The sequence below is a fragment of the Oratosquilla oratoria genome, chromosome 21 (assembly GCF_046742065.1).
Source record: "Oratosquilla oratoria isolate Oo_2021 chromosome 21, ASM4674206v1, whole genome shotgun sequence".
Lineage (NCBI taxonomy): Eukaryota > Metazoa > Arthropoda > Malacostraca > Stomatopoda > Squillidae > Oratosquilla > Oratosquilla oratoria.
In genome coordinates, this window is record NC_134797.1 from 43,020,920 (window position 1) to 43,043,911 (window position 22,992).

The window sequence follows — 22,992 nt, forward strand, 5'->3', positions numbered from 1 at the left end:
TTCATTGGTCCATCAATCGGCACGAGACATGACGTCATAGTCCCGCCCCTCCTGCGGTCGGTTTTACAAAGGATTACAAAGGCGTAACATGTCGACAGGAGACCTTTTGGTCCATAACTAGGTCGGATGCGAAAAAAATATGATAAATAAATATAATATAAATAATAATAAAATAAATGCATAGGTATAGTTAAATAACAAACGGGTAAATAGTAAATAATGATAAATTGACACAACTAATGTGAATCAAGCAAATGATAATGAACAAACAGACAAATGATAACAAAACAAGGAAGGTAACTCGTCACTTCTCCATTCATTTTGCTTTCGTTGCAAACTTGTTTGGGTCATGGGCGTAGCGAGTGAGGAAATACGCACAAACCACAATCGCATGACAATGCTAGAGCATGTACAAGACCTTGTGTGACAAGTTATTGTCTCAAAATTCTTTTAAAAATTAAAGATTTTTTTTTTAAAGCTGGGGGAATGGCTATATAAATATTCTTGGTTGTCTTCAAGTGTATGGACAGTCACATTACGAATTAATCTTAAACAATTAAAACGGCCCAAACAATTTTGTAGTACTACTTCAAAGCTTGAAGATGCCCTAGCAAAATATTGTAAAGTTTCTGAGACCCACCCGGGACGACTACATATTTTAGAGACTTTCGTGACACCCCTACGGGATCAGAGTCACGTAGCATGCTTTTTAATGTTTAGAGCAGCGTTTCTCGACCTTTTTATCCTTGCGTAACCTTTAAAATAAATTGCAATAGCCAAGAATATGTCGTGCGTGTTTAATTATAGTACGTATATGAAGTTAAAAAGAAAAATGCATCAGCTTATCTCGCTTGTTCTCGCGGAACCCTTAGGGACCTTTTGCGGAACCTTAGGGTTCCGGGGAACCCTGGTCGAGAAGCGCTGGTGTAGAGACTAATCTCCACCCAGTGACGAATACTGGTAACTTTGAAATTCGGCCATCTCTTTGACTCTATCGCATCAGATTGTGATAATTCGTCTTAAAAATCTAATGTGCATCTATTATCTGTCTGCACAGATACACACGCACACGCGCACACACACACTACTCTATATCTACCATCTACACATTTACCTACTATTTACCATGTGTATATCTAATATCTTTATACTACCTATCAACTATATGCACGTACTACCTATCATCTATCTGTCAACTATCTAATCCGATCTGTCTGTCTATACACCAAGGGGTTTTCTTCCCCATCATAAGGGAGGTAGCCAGCCAAGGCACACTCCCACTCCCATCCCCTCTATCTTAGCTCCACGTGGATGTAGTATCGTCCCTGGTTCCCACCTCGCCGCCCAGGCCAGAAGCAACGCAGCAAGACACAGCACCTTCACAACAGATCCCGACAGCCTAGTCTGGTTAACCCCCTCCGATTCATTTACATGGTGATACACGAGTGTTCTCGGCACGTGATACTTTGACTGTTTTATCGATTATCTACATATTCAGTCATTGCCTAGTCGTGGTGCACAGGACTGAGTCGTGTCAGTATCCTGAGTCAGTTTGATTAATTATTTGTTGAATATGATGATAATAGTGACAGTGATGATGAGGACGAGGAAGAAAAATAAGGAAAATATGATGTTCAGGAAGATGATGAGGGGGAGGAAGATGATGATGATGATGACATGATCATAACGATGACGTGATCATAACGATAATGATGACGGTGATGACGTTGATGATGACAGTGGTGATGATGATGACACTGGTGATGATGACGACGGTAGTGATGACGGTGATGATGACGGCGGTGATGACGGTGATGATGGTGGTGATGATGGTGATGACGGTGGTGATGACGGTGGTGGTGATGACGGTGGTGATGATGACGGTGATGATGATGACGGTGATGATGATGACGGTGATGATGATGACGGTGATGATGATGACGGTGATGATGATGACGGTGATGATGATGACGGTGATGATGATGACGGTGATGATGATGACGGTGATGATGACGGTGGTGATGATGATGACGGTGGTGATGATGACGGTGGTGATGATGATGACGGTGGTGATGATGACGGTGGTGATGATGATGACGGTGGTGATGATGACGGTGGTGGTGATGACGGTGATGATGATGGTGATGATGATGATGGTGGTGATGATGATGACGGTGGTGATGATGATGACGGTGGTGATGATGACGGTGGTGATGATGACGGTGGTGATGATGACGGTGGTGATGATGACGGTGGTGATGATGACGGTGGTGATGATGACGGTGGTGATGATGACGGTGGTGATGATGATGACGGTGATGATGATAGTGATGACGGTGGTGATGGTGATGACGGTGGTGATGGCGATGACTATGATGATGACGGTGATGGTGATGATGATAACGGTGATGGTGATGATGATGACGGTGGTGATGATGATGACGGTGGTGATGATGATGACGGTGGTGATGATGACGGTGGTGATGATGACGGTGGTGATGATGACGGTGGTGATGATGACGGTGATGATGACGGTGGAGATGACGGTGGTGATGACGCTGGTGGTGATGGTGATGACGCTGGTGATGGTGATGACGCTGGTGGTGATGGTGATGACGCTGGTGGTGATAATGATTATGACAGTGGTGATAATGATGACGGTGGTGATAATGATGGTGATGATGATGGTGGTGATGATGATGACGGTGGTGGTGATGATGATGACGGTGGTGATAATGATGACGGTGGTGATAATGATGGTGATCATGACGACGGTGGTGATCATGACGACGGTGGTGATCATGACGACGGTGGTGATCATGACGACGGTGGTGATCATGACGACGGTGGTGATCATGACGACGGTGGTGATCATGACGACGGTGGTGATCATGACGACGGTGGTGATCATGACGACGGTGGTGATCATGACGACGGTGGTGATCATGACGACGGTGGTGATCATGTCGGCGGTGGTGATCGTGACGGAGGTGGTGATCATGAGGACGGTGGTGATCATGACGGCGGTGGTGATCATGACGGCGGTGGTGATCATGACGGCGGTGGTGATCATGACGGCGGTGGTGATCATGACGGCGGTGGTGATCATGACGGCGGTGGTGATCATGACGGCGGTGGTGATCATGACGGCGGTGGTGATCATGACGGCGGTGGTGATCATGACGGCGGTGGTGATCATGACGACGGTGGTGATCATGACGACGGTGGTGATCATGACGACGGTGGTGATCATGACGACGGTGGTGATCATGACGACGGTGGTGATCATGACGACGGTGGTGATCATGACGACGGTGGTGATCATGACGACGGTGGTGATGACGGTGGTGGTGACGGTGGTGGTGGTGATGACGGTGGTGGTGGTGGTGGTGATGACGGTGGTGGTGGTGATGACGGTGGTGGTGGTGATGATGACGGTGGTGGTGGTGATGATGGTGGTGGTGGTGATGACGGTGGTGGTGGTGATGACGGTGGTGGTGGTGATGACGGTGGTGATGACGGTGGTGGTGGTGATGACGGTGGTGGTGGTGACGGTGGTGGTGGTGATGACGGTGGTGGTGGTGATGGTGGTGGTGGTGATGGTGGTGGTGGTGATGGTGGTGGTGGTGATGATGATGACTGTGGTAATGATGACTGTGGTGGTAATTATGACTGTGGTGGTAATTATGACTGTGGTGGTAATTATGACTGTGGTGGTAATTATGACGGTGGTGGTAATTATGACGGTGGTGGTGATGACGGTGGTGGTGGTGATGATGATGACTGTGGTAATGATGACTGTGGTGGTAATTATGACTGTGGTAATGATGCCTGTGGTGGTAATGATGACTGTGGTGGTAATTATGACGGTGGTGATGATGACGACGGTGGTGATGATGGTGGTGATGGTGGTGGTGATGGTGGTGATGACGGTGGTGGTGATGGTGGTGATGACGGTGGTGGTGATGGTGATGACGGTGGTGATGACGGTGGTGATGATGATGACGGTGGTGGTAGTGATGATGACGGTGGTGGTAGTGATGATGACGGTGGTGGTAGTGATGATGACGGTGGTGGTAGTGATGATGACGGTGGTGGTAGTGATGATGACGGTGGTGGTAGTGATGATGACAACGGTGGTGGTAGTGATGATGACGGTGGTGATGATGACGGTGGTAGTGATGACAACGGTGGTAGTGATGACAACGGTGGTAGTGATGACAACGGTGGTGATGACAACGGTGGTGATGATGACAACGGTGGTGATGATGACAACGGTGGTGATGATGACAACGGTGGTGATGATGACAACGGTGGTGATGATGACAACGGTGGTGATGATGACAACGGTGGTGGTGATGACAACGGTGGTGGTGATGACAACGGTGGTGGTGATGACAACGGTGGTGGTGATGACAACGGTGGTGGTGGTGGTGGTGATGACGGTGGTGGTGATGATGACGGTGGTGGTGATGATGACGGTGGTGGTGATGATGACGGTGGTGGTGATGATGACGGTGGTGGTGATGATGACGGTGGTGGTGATGATGACGGTGGTGATGATGACGGTGGTGGTGATGATGACGGTGGTGGTGATGATGACGGTGGTGATGATGGTGGTGGTGATGATGACGGTGGTGGTGATGATGACGGTGGTGGTGATGATGGTGGTGATGATGATGGTGGTGACGACGACGACGGTGGTGACGACGGTGGTGGTGACGACGGTGGTGGTGACGACGGTGGTGGTGACGACGGTGGTGGTGATGACGGTGGTGATCATGACGGTGGTGATCATGACGGTGGTGGAGGTGGCGGTGGTGGTGATGACGGTGGTGGAGGTGGCGGTGGTGGTGATGACGGTGGTGGTGATGACGGTGGTGGTGATGACGGTGGTGGTGATGACGGTGGTGGAGGTGGCGATGGTGGTGATGACGGTGGTGGTGATGACGGTGGTGGTGATGACGACAATGATGATGACGACAATGATGATGACAACAATGATGATAACGACAATGATGATGACAATGATGATGACGACAATGATGATGACGACAATGATGATGACGACAATGATGATGACGACAATGATGATGACGACAATGATGATGACGACAATGATGATGACGACAATGATGATGACGACAATGATGATGACGACAATGATGATGACGACAATGATGATGACGACAATGATGATGACGACAATGATGATGACGACAATGATGATGACGACAATGATGATGACGACAATGATGATGACGACAATGATGATGACGACAATGATGATGACGACAATGACGATGGCGACGATGACGACGATGACGACAATGACGATGGCGACGATGACGACAATGACGATGGCGACGATGACGACGATGACGATGACGACGATGACGATGACGACGATGACGATGACGACGATGACGATGACGACGATGACGATGACGACGATGACGATGACGACGATGACGATGACGACGATGACGATGACGACGATGACGATGACGACGATGACGATGACGACGATGACGACAATGACGATGACGACAATGACGATGACGACAATGACGATGACGACAATGACGATGACGACAATGACGATGACGACAATGACGATGACGACAATGACGATGACGACAATGACGATGACGACAATGACGATGACGACAATGACGATGACGACAATGACGATGACGACAATGACGATGACGACAATGACGATGACGACAATGACGATGACGACAATGACGATGACGACAATGACGATGACGACAATGACGATAAAGAAGAGGAGAACGAGTAGAAGGACAAAGAGTAGGAATCGATATTCCCCAGCTCGAGGTCCTGGGGGGTCGGGGGGAGGAGTCCCTGGGAATCTATTCCAGGTTCAAAGAGGGGGACCACAGACCAACAACAACAACAATGAAAGTACAAAGTTGCTTTTTTTTCTTAATCTTAATTTTTTCTTCATTTTCAGACCATTTACATAGCCCCACTCAATTACTTTTTTTTTTAAATCTCAACATTCTTTGTTTTCCAGAGTTCCTACAAAGTCCCTGTTATCTATAATTTTAAATCTTAATTATTTTTTTTTCAGACCTCTTCTGCTCTACGCCTACCACGATGTTTCCATCGTTTGTGGTCTCGCTGTCACTGTGCCTGGGCCTGGCACTGGTCTGGTCTCCAGCCAGCTCCATGGCGAGCACCTTCCAACCGCAGCAGAGTTACGTCCGGCCCGTTTCCAACCCCTCCTCCTCCTCCTTCGGGGGTACCCAAGCCTCCTACGTGCAGGAGCAGATCTCCAGCGCTCCCGTCGAACAGGTAAGTTCTTCTAAGTTCTTCTCATCTCAGGCAGTTCTTCTAAGTCCTTCTCATCTCAGGCAGGTCGGGCTTAAGTGGGTCAGAAATTAGATGAGGGGAGGGGTGGGGGGTCGAGGGGAGGGGGGGAAGAGGGAAGGGGGAAGAGGAACAGGAGGACAAGGAAAACAGAGGTATGAGAGTGCAAGGGGAAGAAGAGAAAGAGGAGGATGAGGAAAACGGGCGTAAGAGAGCAGAGGAGGAGGAGGGGGAAGAGGAGGAAAAGGAGGAAAAGGAAGGGAAAAGGGAAGAAGAAGAGTAGGAAGAAGAAGAGTAGGAAGAAGAAGAGTAGGAAGAAGAAGAGTAGGAAGAAGAAGAGTAGGAAGAAGAAGAGTAGGAAGAAGAAGAGTAGGAAGAAGAAGAGTAGGAGGAAGAAGAGTAGGAGGAAGAAGAGGAAGGGGGGAAGGGGTACGAGAGCGGAAGAGGTAGGAGAGGAGGAAAAGGAAAAGGGGAAAGAGGCGGAAGGAGAAGAAGAGAAAGGGAAAGAAAAGGGAGAAGAAAAGAGAGGAGTACTTCATGGACAATAACCACAGTTTATATTCTAGGGGAGAGCACCGCACCAAAGAGAGGGAGGTGGAGTTGCGGAGGTAGATGACAAAGGAGAGAGATAGAGAGATAGAGAGATAGAGAGATAGAGAGATAGAGAGATAGAGAGATAGAGAGATAGAGAGATATGGTTGATTGAAGGTTAGCAGAAAAGAGGCAACGGAAGTTCGTAGTGATCAGTGTTCTTCACAGAATGGAAATTAGTTTCCTGTCATAAAAAAAAAAAAAAGACTCGTGACTCTGATCAGAAGTGCGACTAAAGTCCCTAAAATATGGCTCGCTCAAAAACATGCAGCCAAAATTCCATTGAGGGAGGAGGAAGAGGAGAATGAAATGGAGGGAGGGGGGGGTAAGGGGAGGACCATGAGAAGGAAAGGATGGGAGGAGCAGAAAGGGAAAATGGGAAGAAAGATGACGAGAGAAAGACAGAGACGGAGAGAGCGAGACGAGACGAGACGGAGGGAGGGGATGAGGATGAATGATTAGTGTTGATAGGAGAGAGATAAGGAAATGGGTATAGAGGGCGAGAACACGAGGACATCAATGACGGGGGTGGTTGTTGTTGTTGATGACGTAGTGGCTTGGTGGGTTGCCAACGAACACGTTTTTCGATTGACGTCAACAAAGAATGGCGTCACTGCGGCAATTTTTTTAAGAAAAAAAGAAGAAAGAAAAAAAAAAACCCAATACCTTGTTCTTTTTTACCAAGACTTCTGTCATGCATATATATATATATATATATATATATATATATATATATATATATATATATATATATATATATATATATATATATATATATATATATAATAAATTTATTATCTTTATTTATTTTTTATTTATTATCTTTAGTATCTATTCATTGATTGTCCAGGTTCAGTTCGAGGTCTTTTGCCTTTGTAGCTGCTCGCCTCTGTATACAATATCCTATTTACTTCGGTGTCTATAACGCTCTTCGCTTTTGTTCTGTTTACTTTATTTCCTTCATCTATACTCCATTTCCTCCGTTCGCTTCCTTCATCATCTCTTTTCTTCCCTCGACAGTTTCTGCAGTTTTTCCTTTTTATCTTCAATGTATTTCTAGGGAAAATATATTTATTATTTTTATCTTCACTGGCTGAAGGGGTAAAGGAAACAAGCACTCACCTCTTCCTGTTGTCGTCTGCCAAAGATGCAAACTTGGGAGAGACGACGCGTGTCGTCTTCTTTCAAGTCTAAGTATTCTTTTCCGATTGGGGAACTAGCCTCCACTCAATAAAGGAATGCAGTAGACATTTTTAGTGAATTTAATGACGTTTTGGTCACGAAGACGATTTAATGCCTTTACCATCAAGCCTCACTTGACCGAAAGGAATCCAATACTTTATACTCCATATATTGTCATCATAAACTAATTTGTCCAAAAGGATTCCAATCCTATATAAACATTGTATCCTTTATCATAATCTCATTAATCCAAAAGAATTAAAAACCCTTTATAAGGGATCTAATCCTTAATAAGGAATCAAATACTTTAAGAGGAATCGAATCTGTTATAGGAAATACTCTTTTATAAGGAACTTAATTTTCTAAGTAATCAAATCCTTTACAACGAATCGAATCATTCATAAAGAATCTAATCCTTTATAAGAATCGAATCCTTTAAGGAAATCGAATCCTTTATAAGGAATCTAATCCTTTATAAGGAATCGAATCCTTTATAAGGAATCGAATCCTTTATAATTCTCCTGTTATACTTCGTACAGCCCGGCGCTGTGGTTAACATCGTCCCTGGGGCAGGACAAGTTCATGGCAAACTCTTCCTGTACGAAAGGGGACCTGGCGTCTACGTCACAGGTGAGTTTACGTCATCATTACGTCATCACGTGGTCACGTGATGGAAGAGTGCACGTGTGATGCGAGTGCACGTCCTTGTATCATGTTCACCCTTTTGGGGAAAGGTATTGTATGGAAATATAAACACACATACATACGCACACACGCACGAACGCACGCACACACGCACGAACGCACGCACGCACACACACACACAAACACACACACACACACACACACACACACACACACACACACACACACACACACACACACACACACACACACACACACACACACCCAAAGACATTAGAGTCGTCTTGTCTGTAAATCCGTGAGATTGAGTTTTTTTTAGTAATTCGTCAGAGATAACCAGCGCTTTTATCCTTGTGGACAATACGCTGCGTGCCTCTGGTCCGCAGGGTGCCAGTCTCTTAAGAAACGACTACGCCCCCTGAGCATATCTCGTCTCTTATCATGATTATTATTTAAATTTTATTTCTTGTGTGTTGGGGGTAGAGCACAGAGACAGGGCACTACGAACTTAGCCCTTTTTCCTATGCATTAAAATTAGGTGATCTAAAATTAGATAAATGTCATACTTATTGAAGTATCCAGTTACTGGACGGTAAATATGAATCAGAAGAAAGTCTGTAATATTACATTGTGCGAAGAATTACATGAATTAAATTTTGCATTTTGTGTAAAAAAATAAGGAAGTGAAAGAAACTGACGTCATGTCGCTGAACTTAATTCGTCTCGCGCGGGAATGACGTCATGTCGTCTCGCGCCAACATTAACAGAGGCGAAGAGCAGAGAGCAGACAAAGAAGAGCACTTAAGTTTATTCACTTACTGCGCTTTGTAACTGCAGAACAAAATGTTATGGTAGATGTGCGTTTGTTTATAGCTGTTGGAAAATAGTTTCATCGAGGTTTTCTGGTGTGTAGTCTTTAGGGCCATTTCCACCGTCAAACACGTGTTTGAAGTGATGTTTGATGATATGAATGGGGCATTTGATTGTTATTCACGTTGGCCAAACGGTTTGAAGCAAGTCTTGCGGAGCCTGATTTTTGTGGGCGGCCTGCAAGCGACATGACGTCATCAACAAATGGTTCGATCGTGAGAATGGCGGTCAGACATCAAACCTCGGTAATCATTCACACCTTGAAGTGGACACAAAAATTACATCTGTCGGAAGTATAGCTATGGAGGACTATAATGGAAAGAGGAATGAGGGGGAGGTGTTGTTGGAATTTATCCACAAATATAGAGAACGTCCAGTTTTATGGAAGGTGAAATCGAAGGAATATGCTAATAGAAAAGCTAGAAATAAGAGGTTATCAGGCCTTAATTTTAAATCGACAAACAAGTTGGTTTGTGAAATTTGGTGTATTTTCAACAAGCTATCACTTATCCACTTCGATCTTCTTTTTCCTTGATGCCACCGATAAAGCAATAGCAATTAGTACGTCTTGGTCGAAAGGCATCTTTACTTAACAATTGCGTGAGTCTGAATGAGGTTGGATGTATGTTTGGTTTGACCGTCTGACACCTTTTTAAACCTCTTGACAAATCGGTTGGACAACCGGGTTTGACAAACCGTATGCCAGTGTAAACTGCTCTTTAGTAGCTGGTAACTGCGATAGAGAAACTTGTCTGGTATGCAGGAACTTTCAAACGTATGAAAAAAGAAAATGTTATCCCTTTAGAAATTGTTCCCAAATATATTTCACGATTATGGACGCCCAGTAGTAAGAGTATATGAAAATAAATTAAAATAAAAGTTAGATAGAAATAAATGAGCAATACTCGGTTTGAAAAAGAAAAGAAAAAACGACAACAACAAACAACAAAATTTAAGTAGAAATGCTTAACTGAAATCGTGAACATAATTATTTAGGTAATTATAGAATAAAACGACAACAACGATACCAGTTCAGACATCACAACACGGAACTGGCAGCACCAAACATAAGCAGGTTCCAAAAGTCTGTTCCAGAGGGCAGTACCGGTAGAGAGGCACGATAAATTTACTTTCCTATGTATACCATAGCCAACAAAATACATGAGGGAGTTCAAGCAGATTAAATAAAATGTCAGAAAGGGTCACCTGAAATCGACATACAAAAGACCAAATAGTGAACTTGATAAACCAAAACATCATCAGATTAAATCAGTGACATACAAACGACCACACAAAAACAATATCAAGCAATTGAATGCGGAAGAAAATACACGCAGAGATCAAAGGTATAACCTTAGACACAGCCGTTAATAGACTGACAGTAATACAGCAGTAGTTATTCAACAGAAGAAAGGAGCTTACAATTATGTACTACAAATTAAATCCAGATAGCTACCAGTGGAATGAGAGTGATAAACTCAACGAATAATACAGAACTTTGAAGATTCGGTCCTAGCAATACAGAAAAAAACAGGGGCCCCCATCATAATATGTACCATGCACCTTCCACCAAGAAGACCTTACCTCCCGGAACAAGACTTGAACCAATTACTCCGCCACAGAAAACCCATCTATATGATTGGAGACCTGAACGCCCGACACACGGTACGAAGCCACTCCAGTCACAACAACGTCGGCACGGCAATATACGACAATACAAGAAGAGGGAAACTAGGACACACAGGCCTAGATTTCCCAACTTGCATTCGACAGAACAGTGTCACGTCACCAGACAATGACGCGGTCATGAGCATGCATATCATACACGGACCATGCATAGCACAAGTCACCTTCCAATTGTAGTTACACTATCTCGCACTCCTATCATGCTAAGCACGCCACAAACACTCGACATCAAGAACGCAAACTGGAAATCCTTCAAATAGAACCTCAAGCAGAAGCAAGAACTTTATCTGGAGAACAAACACAACTCAAAAATAGACGAAGCAGTTTGAAGTGTAGTATAATGATGTACAGGAAGAAATATGCTGAAGCATTCCAATTACTTACCACAGAACAATCCCACACCCTCACACTAGCTAGGGACTTTGTCTTCAAACTCGGTGAATAACATACAGCAGCTTGTTCAATTCACCGGGTGGACACTGGAACTAAGAGCTCAATACAGAAAACTGCAGAACGACATGAATCTGGAGACTAAATGTCTACAGGAAATAAAATGAAAAAAACAAAAACAAAAAAAAACAGATATTTTGGAAAATTATAAGAAAGATGATGGGGAAACGGCAATTGCACACTACCATACCTTTACGACGAAAAGAACAAGATGTTCGACTTGAAAAGCACCAGCACCGAAGATACACGCAAAGAAAAAAGAAGAAATTTTTTTTTACGTCAGCGAGGACGAAAACGAAGAGTTCGACGCAGAGCCCGAGAATGAGGTCAAGAGAGAAGTGAAGGACAACCAACGACACCTGCTTCAACTACACGAGAGAGTAGACCTCACCCGTCTAAACGACAGTAACATTCTCACAGAACACAACACAGCTGACGAGGTGAAAGCTGTAATAAAAGGTTTCAAGAACAACAAGAACAAGTTCAAGTCACCTGGGGAGAGAGAGAGAGAGAGAGAGAGAGAGAGAGAGAAAAAAAAATAGCCTAACTACTAAACAATATTATTAGTAGACTAGAGCACATTTTCACGGCCAGTCCCGGGCACTTCCCTGCACGGTTCAAAAATGCCATTATCACAGACTCCAAAACCGGGGGAAGTGCCAAACAAGTCACAACACTTCAGACCACTCTCATTGCTTGAGGCACCGGCCAATATACTAGAAAAAAAATTACATAAGACTTTGGCAGCATCTCGAAGACGAGGAACTATTAAACTCCCGTCAGTATGGATTCAGACTACACCGAGGTACTTCCACCGCAATTGCACGATCGTATGAGCAGACAGCAAACGCAATGACACCACGACACCATTGCACATTCCGAGGTGTCACCAAAGCTTTCGACAAAGCTTGGCATGACGGGCCGAAACTAAAAACTATCCGGCTACAGCTTCCTGAAGAATTAAAAAGGATTTCTAACCGGACGCACAGCAAGAATAAAACTTAAAGAACACTGAAGCGATAATTTTCTCCTTAACAGTGGTGTACCACAGGGATCGTGTTTAGCGCCGACACTATACTTGTATACACAGCAGACCTCTCTCCTCCCTTAGCAAACAGCGACTACGTAATGTATGCGGATGACGTAAAAAATCATCGTCTACCCAGGAAGATCAACCAAAATTATGGCAAAATTACGGAAAGAGCGATCAACGAGATCACGAATTTTGAAGAGAAATGGAAAATGAAGACCAATAAATCCAAATTCGAAGTGATACCAACTGCGAAGTTCAAACCAACGTCAATAATAGGCGGAAGCGAAACCACAGAATACTCAGACTGGCAAATTACAGGGACTGAACCTGACCTAATGGGCTATAATGACACGTGTCAGTAATAGCTTAAAACAAGCAAAAGTCATCGCGGCAAAACTAAAAAGACTTAAAGCAATGACGGAGAAAACCAAGGTGCAGCTACACAAAGCCTTAGTAACTTCCATGATAGAATATCCACCCGTACCTCTCAACACCCTATCCAAAACTCGCCTTCAGAAATTACAAAGCTTTCAAAACAAACTTATCAGATTCGCCAGTGGACAGACCCCACCATATTAAGAAACTGTAAAAGACATTCACAAAAATGAATAAATAAATGAATGAATAAAATAAAAATATGATAATAATCCACTCGACATCAGATTCTACCGCTCGGCGAGGTGAATCTGGGAGAAACTGCTTGAGGACCCCACAATCCAAGAGAATTACAAGACAAAACACAACTCCACGCATGGTGGCCAAGGAGCCTACCCAAAGCCCAAAACTAACGCCCACTACCAAAATGTGCAACCTCAGACCAGTCAATTAGAAATCAATATGATGGCTAGCTAGTTTAGCTTTAACAACCACTGTACTTCCTTTTGAATTTTTAAATCTTTAATCCAACTCTTCTTGTCTTCTCTAGTATAAATAAATAAACAAATAGATAAAAATAAAATCTCGTTTAGCAAATATCTACAAAAACGACAGCCAGCACGACTTGAAACGAAAACTTCAAAAGTCATTTCAAACTACGACAAAAGTTAAAATCTAACATACCTAGACTTTGAAAAATCTTTTGATATTGTCCCGCACGAGTCTACTAACTAATCTAGATTCCCATAAATAAGCTAGATTAGAAATGATTTGAAACAAACATAAGAACATAAGAATGGAGTGGAACTGTAAGAGACCATAAGGCCTACACTTGGCAGTTCCATGTCCCTCACCACCTGTCATCCCTATCTAAAAAGTTATCTAACTACCAATAGTTTCAACGCTCGCTACGTGGTTACTAAGTTTATTCCATTCGTGAACAACTCTCTTGGTAAACCAGTTCTTACCTATTTCCTCCTCAAACCTAAATTGGTCCAATTTAAACTCGTTACGACGAGTCCTGCCCTGCTGTCTTTAATATTCTGAGTGGTACCCCTATTATCTGTATTCCAAACATAATGCCCGTTATATCATTCGTTACAATATATAAATAGATTAAATAAATAAATAAAGTTCAAAAGATGTTTTAATTTACTTGGAAACGACAGCCTAACTTGTTCATATGACCAATAGTTCATTGATGTTCATCTTTCAGGTTACATCCGAGGACTGACGCCGGGTCTCCACGGATTCCATGTTCACGAAGTCGCCGCCCTGGGCAACCAGTGCAAGGACGCCGGCCCTCACTTCAACCCCTTCATGGTAAGAAAACGAGGCACTCCTATCTTCTTAAGAAAAAAAAAAAAAAAAAAAATGACAAGTTACGTTAACAACGAAACCTTGTTCATTGAGCCAGTCCCATGTATTTTTTTACCCACGCTACAGTTCGTCACTATGATTAGTTGCAAAAAGGATTTTATTCTTACACACACACACACACACACACACGTGTGTGTGTTTTATTTTTCTTAAGTACGAAATAGGATCAGAGGAGGGAATGAGGAAATTAGAGACAGAGTTTGAGAAGGTGTGCGAAAGAAGGAAGCTGAAGATAAATGTGGGCAAAAATAAGGTGATGAGATGTACAAGGGAAGAGAGTGACAGTAAGCTGGAAGTGAGCATTAAGGGTGAAAGACTGGAGGAAGTGGATAGTTTTAGATACTTGGGTGCGAATGTGGCAGGAAAGGGAGGAGTGGGATTGGAGGTAGAATGTAGATTGAGAGAAGCTAGTAAATGCCTTGGTGGATTGAAAAATGTAATGAGAAATAGACATCTGGGAATGGATGCTAAGAGGTTATATGAAGGAGTGATTGTGCCAACAGCATTGTATGGGGCAGAAACATGGAACATGAGAGAGGAAGAGAGAAGGAGTTTGAATGTGTTTGAGATGAAATGTCTGAAGTATGATAGGGGTTACTAGGCTGGATAGAGTGAGAAATGAGGAGGTGAGGAGGAGAACAGGGGTGGAAAGGGAACTGGGAGATAGGGTTGATGAAAGAGTATTAGGATGGTTTGGACACATGGAAAGAATGAGTGAAGAAAGATTAGTAAAAGAAGTGTGGAAGGAGTGAATATGAGGGGGCGTCCTAGGATGAGATGGATGGATGGATGGGGTGAAAGGGGCATTACAAAAGAGAGGAATGTCTGTGGAGGAAGGACGGGAGAGGACAGAAGATAGGGGTGAATGGAGAGGGGTTGTGTATAGATGATGCTGTGATGCATGAGGGGGAGTGGGTGGGGGATGGGGGTGAGGAAGTATGTATGAGAAAGAAAGAAAAAAAAAATTGACGCAGCCCAAAGGGATTTCTCCCCGTCTTCTCCTTTTCTGCGTGGGGGGACGGAGAGGCTTAGGCACCTTAATCTACACTCACTGGAAAGACGCAGAGTGAGGGGTGATTTGATAGAGGTGTTCAAGTTAATCGAAGACTTTAACAAGGGTGACGCGAACAAGGTCATCATATTAGGACAACAAGGCAGGAGTCGCAATAATGAATTTAGATTGAAGAATTTTAGATTTAAGAAGGAAATGGCCAAGAATTAGTTCACTAATAGGGTGGTCAACGAATGAAGTAGACTCGGTGAAAATGTAGTGAGCGCTGAAGCTATCGATTGTTTTAAGAAAGTGTTAGACTACTTTATGGATGGGGTCGCCGAATTTATGAAGCGGCCTTACTGTGGATGTGCTGTCTTGCGACACTGCTTCGGACCCAGGGTAGTGGAGAGGATGCAGGGATGACCCGTCATCCAGGAGGTGCCAAGATAAGAGGGAGGGAGGAGGGTGGAGGGGAGTGGAATATATAGGAAATGGAATGGGTGGGAATGGTTTCTATATATTTTTCTTTTTGGCTATCCCCCGTGTAGGGGGAAAAAGCGTTTGGTATATGTATGTATGTATGTATGAAATAGCAAGAGTTTTCTTTGGTTCACACTTACGGGGTCCACCCTGCATTTTCCTTCATGGTAAGAAAATGAATAACCCTCCAAGAGCGTGACAATTACGTTAACAAGTTGTTCATGATGAACGCCTTAGTATGCATAGAGAAAACGCATATGGAGGTACAGCAACGAGCAAATGTTTTGACCCAAGCCCTAGTTCTCTCAACGTCAGTGGGTTTTTTTTTCTCGGATACGTGACATTTCCCTATGTAGTGTTTAACTTAGTGAAGTATTTTTCTTGAATATATAGAAAATGTCAGGTAATGAACTCTATTTATGAATCGTGATTTTTTGTCAAAAGAAAAAAAAAAGGGGGGGAGGGGGGACAAGAAATCTAAAGTCCATTAAAGTGGCTTAAGACCAGTCGCAGTTTTCCCATGGAATTTATATCTTGCCATATCACTCCTGCAAACTTCTATTTCATCCCTCTTCCGTGCTTACCATCTTATGGCGTCCAGTCAGTAACACACTTGGTGCATCCACTATCCTCTTTTCTGTGAACTTGTCTCGCTCTTTTATTTCTTCTACAATGTCTACAATATCTGCTCTTTTATTGCCTCCTCATTGTCTACAATATCTGCTCTTCCATTACCTCTAAACTATCTACAATATCTGCTCTTATTGCCCTACAATATCTGTTTTTATTGCATCTTCAATATCTACAATATCTGGTCTTGTATTGTTCCTACAATATCTGCTCTTTTTTTGCCTCTACAACATTACAATATTTGCTCCTTTATCGCCTCTACAATGTTTCCTTTTATTTCCTCTGATATGTTCTTTTTATTGTTTCTATAATACCTGAACTTTTATTTCCTCTACAATATCTGCTCTTTATTGCCTCTACAATATTTGTTCTTTTATTTACCCTAGAATATGTTCCTTTATTGCGTCTACAATATCTCTTTTGTTGCATCTAGAATACGTGTTCTTTTATTAACTCTACAATATCTGCTCTTTTATTGCCTCTACAATACATTTCATTTCAGTCTGCTCCCTTAACTAATCTACTATTTTTTTTCGTTTGTGTTATTCCGAAGGAAACGGGGAAGAACTAGTTTATCAACCGAGTGGATAACAATTGGAATAGATTTAGTTATCATGTAGTGAACGCTGAAACGATTGGTTGTTTTAAGAGAAGATGAGTTTATGGATAGATATGACAGGTGGTAAGGGACATGGAACTACCTGGTGTAGACCTTATGGTCTATTGCACTCTCCTCCATTTTCATGCTCTTATGTATGTACACTTCTCTTCTTTTCTTATGTCCCTATATTGGAGGGAAATAAAAATGACGCCACTATCCCCCCCCTCCCCCCGCGTATCGTTTTAAGGGCAATCAATGGTATGGAGTCTAACGACTAGGGATCTCTCTCTCTCTCTCTCTCTCTCCTCCTCTCCTCTCTCTCTCTGTTTATTTCCTGGGAAGTCAAAGGATGATTTGCGTTAGCCAACCCAGCTATAAAGAAAAAAAGTACAATTTATACAACACTATGAGGAAACGGGGATTAGGTAAATATTGCCGAGTACTATAATTATTATACAGTGGACTCAGATTCATGTTCCCAATGGTACAGATGATGTCCCAAATCACTTGTGAGTGACTGTACTTGGCTAAGAAAAGAGAGAAAAGATAAGAAAAATCCTGCTCAGGGAAAGTGTTATTGGTAGCTTTCGGGTCATATCGGGCCGTGGTACAGGTGGAGACGAAAGCTCGTCTTCCCAAGAACAAACTATAAGTAGATGAACAAGCATTGCCTCCTCATGGTGATACGAAATATTGACAACTGGAGATAAGAGTAACAAAGATTATTTTTCTTCAATCCGAATTTCTTGTGGTTAAAATTAATTTACAGTAACAGAATGTATTGATACTAAGATAAAGGATGCATCATGTAGTAAGTTCTAATTATGACGCTAAATTGTCATAATGTATTTTACAATTATAAAAATTATTGTAATAGAAAAAAAAAGTACCGCGTTCCAGAATGCAGGGATAACTTTAGAAATAACGATTCAATTATTGAATTAAAAAGTGATCACATTAAAATTCAAGGGGTGACTTTAGAAATAATGATTCAATTATTGAATTAAAATGATCACATTAATAATTTCAGGGGTGACTTTAGAAATAATGATTCTATTAAAAATATAACTGGTTAATGTTAAAAAAATAAAAATATAGGGGTGACATTACAAATAATGATTACTTGTACCCGTGGTGTAAGGAGGCGCACGTCACGCTACGTCGGTCACGTGACGTATTGGGTGACGCCTCTGACCTACTTGGCGGATTGAAGCTGGCAGCTGGTAGAGCCGTTGTGTGTTTTCATCATAACACTTACGGAAAATGTGAACGTTTATAAATATTCGTAAACAAAACCATTTGTAATTTTCACGCATTTTGTCGGACATGTGTAATATTACATTTAATTACGTTCATACCTGTCTTTTTTATATTTCTAGTGTTATTCTATTTGACATGAATTGCTTTGCATCAGTATTGAGATCTTGTTCATCCAGATCTGTTGATGACGTGTGTGTGTGTGTGTGTGTGTGTGCGCAGTATATATGTGCATATTCACACACAAAGGATTACAAAGGATTACAAAGGCGGAGCATGCCGACAGGAGACCTTTTGGTCCATATCTAGGTCGGATGCGGAAAAAAATCATAATAATAATGAAATAATAATGATAAAAAAACTATAATAATGTATGCAACAAACAAAATACATAAATAAATGCATAGGTATAGTTGAATAATAAACAAACAGGTAAACAGTAAATAATGATAAATTGACACATAACTAATAATAAATGAAAATCAAACAGACAAATGATAACAAAGCAAAAACAAATAATATAAAATTTCGCTCCCCCCCCCCCCTACAAAAATTCTTGCGGACACCCCTGGGGCTTCTCATCTGGAAGGAACCTCTCCATCTAGTGTCGGAAGTTCAGCGGGAGGCATTGCCCTGGGGAGCACAGACACACATCCCTGCTTCTTCGTAAAAGCAGCACTGCGAATTTGGCCTGCAGTCTGATCAGAAGTTGCAAAGGTGGTAAGAATCCGGACATGGAGCCTTGTCACAAGGGGCTGTAGGGCTGCGGCCGTCCACATGGTTTCTTGCATCTATTGGCTTCGACCTGCACGGAGAAGGTCGCCAGCAGGCTGCACACAAGAGCCACGGACACCATTGTCGTCTTCGTCATCCTCATCGTCTTGTCAGTGACCTTGAACGTCTTCATCACCGGGATCGGCATGTGCGGGTCAGCACCATGGTAATCTACTGACTTCGACCTGCACGGAGAAGGCCGCCAGCAGGCTGCACATAAGAGCCACGGACACCGTCGTCGTCTTCGTCATCCTCATCGTCTTGTCGGTAACCTTGAACGTCTTCTTCACCGGGATCGGCACGTGCGGGTCAGTTCCTTTGGTCAAGTCTTGCGTAGTGTGTGTGTGCGCACCAACACGGAGACGATGGCTGCTCTAGTCCCTCGATGTTCTCGTCCAATCAAATCTCCACCTACACGCATACGGATTCCCAGGAATGACTATAAGTTACCTGTTTCCCAACAGTCCCTAAAGCGGATATACAGTACTTAGGGCAAAGGTGACGGCTTCGGCCACAGCTACTCAGTGCCTCCTGGCGTAGTAGGCTCCTCGCCACCTTTCGTGTTGATAGGGCCTTCCATTGTCACACACGAAGCGTGCATGAGATTTGCGAGTTCTTGCTTACATATCTAAAGTTAACGTGGCGGCACACTAGGCTAGCATGCTATTTGATTTTGCTACTTCGTTTCAGGAGGAACTACTTAGGTTGTAATATTCGAGACTTCCGTAGGAACATCTCAACAATGTGTCTAACATTCATATTTTAAGTTTAACTTCTCTTAGTTCGTCATTCAGCTTCTGACTCTATGACGCAAGAGTAATTTGACACTTGAAAATCTGAAGAAAAAAAAAATATCGTAGCCGAAGTAGTTTCTACTTAAACGAAGTAGCAAAAAGCAAGTATTGGTAATGCATAAACAGTCTCAATTTAGTGGTTGAGATTATATACATACCTAAATTCTATCTATATACCAAAAAGGCTTCTCTCCCTTTATATGGGGTTTAGACGGCTAATGCATACACTCGCCATACCACCCATACCAAACCCATTTGTTCCCCCCCCCAAGTGAGGATGGAATGGGTGAAGGATGGGTGAAGTGGGTGGCCTTGATTGGCCACCCTCCATATTTGGGGGAAAATGATGTGTTCTGTATTACGATATATATACCTTGTAGGACGCGCGGTAGCCCGTGTGGATACAGTCTCGAACTCGTGAGCAGGTGGCCGTGAGTTCGTGACCCGCTGCGGGCTATGTCGCGTTGATTCGCGGCAGCCCTGGCCAGGCGGGGAGGCGACCCAAACGTCGGGTGAAAAAAGTGGGTTGCCACAACTGACAGGGCTTTGTCCTACCAGGGGTTTCTCACTTCCCACAGGGAATGGGATGGGCAATTAGGCGAGTTATAGATGCCTTGTATAATGTCTTTGTATTTTGCGTTTTTATTAACTTCATGATATTCGTCACTGCCCTTCCCACACTTGAGCAGGACACTCCAGTGTCCAAGAGCTCCCACTACCCAAACATCACTCCATTAGGCGCTTTGCTAATTTATCATTATTATCTTTATATAACGGAAGCTGGCTGGCTGAGCGGGTTAGGGCGTCGTTACTTGCGGCGAAGGTCGAGGTGAGGGCGGTTCGAATCCTGCCACCGGCGAAGTTGAACCAAGGACATGGTTCATTAAATTCCACGCTACAAAGCCCTCTGTGAGGGGCACTGTTCTAGCCTCCCGATAGGGGGAGTGTGAGACGTTAAACCATATCATTATTATACAAGAGAGGACAGGGAAGAACAGCTAGTTCTGGGAGAAGAGGTTTACAAAGGAAGTACAGCTGGTCGGTAAAGAGAGAGACCACATACCTTGTATAGTCATATGTCAGGAGCTTAGCTAACTAGCCTGTATATTAATAAACTGTTGCAAGACAATGTCCTCCAGGCCTGTGTGAAGACTTTTATCGTCACTCGATTTTTCTTTAATGTTTTATTACTATTGTTATCATCATCATCATCATTTTTACTTTATTGTAAAAATGATGATGGGGGGGTCGCCGAATTTATGAAGCGGCCTTGCTGTGGATGTGCTGTGTCTTGCGACACTGCTAATGACCCAGGGCAGTGGACAGGATGCAGGGATGACCCGTCATCCAGGAGGTAAGAGAGGAGGAGGAGGGTGGAGGGGAGTGGAACATGTAGGAAATGGAATGGATGGGAGTGGTTTCTATGCATTTTTCTTTTTGGCTACCCCCGTGTAGGGGGAAAAAGCCTTTGGTATGTATATGTATGTATTATGCATCATCATCATTATCATTATTCTTGGAATCTTCTCTCTAATACAGTTTTTCTTAAACTGGATAGCCGCTAACGGTCTGACGATGTGTGTAGCTGATCTCTCAAAATTGCGGGAATTTTTTTCCTCGTTCAGTGTGGAAAAGGAGTTTCCAATATTCTTCAGCTGGGTGGGATTAGTAAATATTTTGAGTCTGAATTTATATGCACATATAAACTCAGATTATTAGAATATGTACTATTCCCACCCAGCTGAAGAAGAGGTAATATATCTCGAAATCTGCAGATATTGATACCCATATGAATATTGGAAACTCCTGTTCCACACTGAACAACGAGGAAAAAAATTCCCGGAATTTTGAGCGATCAGCAACACACATCGTCAGACTGTTAGCGGCTATCCAATTTAACAGAAAACATTATAATCATCATTGTTACTATTGTTATAATTATCAGATATTTTTTATAACTATTAATGATATTACTGTTATTGTTACTCTAGTTATTATAACTTTTTATCATCATTGTTATTATAATATAATTATAATTTACTTTTATAATCATAACTATTATAATTATTATCGGTGCTATTGTTGTTATTATTGCTATTATTATTGTTATCAAGCATCATTATCATCTTTACAGAGAACGCACGGATCGCCACAATCCGCGGAACGCCACGTGGGTGACTTGGGAAACATCCAGGCCAGCCAGTACGGTGACGCCCACATCAACTTCTACGACGGTCTCATCTCTCTCAACCCCGCCTCGCCCTCCTACATCGGCGACCGCTCCTTCGTCGTTCACGAGAAGGAGGACGACCTCGGCCTTGGCGGCGACCAGTCCTCCCTCGCGACGGGCAACGCTGGAGGACGACTCGGATGCGGGTTGGTTATTGTCAGGGCGGTTCCCGCAACGATCCTTCCTGCCTACCTGACCCAGTCTCGGGTTGTCTACGGTTAGGACATATAGGAACGATGGTAAGAGTCACAATTTCATAAAAAAAACGGGGTTGGGGGTATTCCCCCCCACCTCCTCTTTTTAAACTCCCCTCAAAACCACCACCTTTTCCATTACCAAGTACTATGAGACATTTATTTGTTGGTTTTCACATTTGGACGACATCCGGGAGTGAGGCATTGGTTTTGGTCGAGTTTGGTTTGTCCGGTCGAAAATAGTGTGACTGCAGAATGGTTAAATCAGCTAACATATATATTTAAGGAAAGTTGGGTAATGGGTTTTGTATGATTTTGCTGAATTTAGAAAATAATCGGGATATGGTCACGCTCAAGATAATCGAAAGTCTGAATATAATGGATCAACTTGTTGAAAAACGGTCTTATTTACTTCACACGGAAATGATCTATGTATCTTATCTATTTCATTGCATCTTATTTTGTTTCATTTTATTTGTTATTTATC

At 43.0% G+C, this 22,992-nt stretch overlaps 2 protein-coding genes across 6 annotated transcripts in view; one reads left to right on the forward strand and one right to left on the reverse strand.

The window, feature by feature from the left end:
- The window catches only part of galene (potassium two pore domain channel subfamily K member galene), a 112,894-nt gene that overhangs the window by 59,824 nt on the left and 30,078 nt on the right, over positions 1-22,992 (reverse strand). The window lies entirely within an intron of this gene.
- The window catches only part of LOC143036880 (superoxide dismutase [Cu-Zn]-like), a 38,860-nt gene that overhangs the window by 15,091 nt on the left and 777 nt on the right, over positions 1-22,992 (forward strand). Inside the window, exons 2-5 of the mRNA XM_076204787.1 lie at positions 6,101-6,324; positions 8,652-8,742; positions 14,388-14,494; positions 22,216-22,550. Coding sequence (XP_076060902.1) covers positions 6,127-6,324; positions 8,652-8,742; positions 14,388-14,494; positions 22,216-22,533 — 714 coding nt within the window. The 5' untranslated portion in view covers positions 6,101-6,126 and the 3' untranslated portion in view covers positions 22,534-22,550. The remainder of the gene's footprint in view (positions 1-6,100; positions 6,325-8,651; positions 8,743-14,387; positions 14,495-22,215; positions 22,551-22,992) is intronic.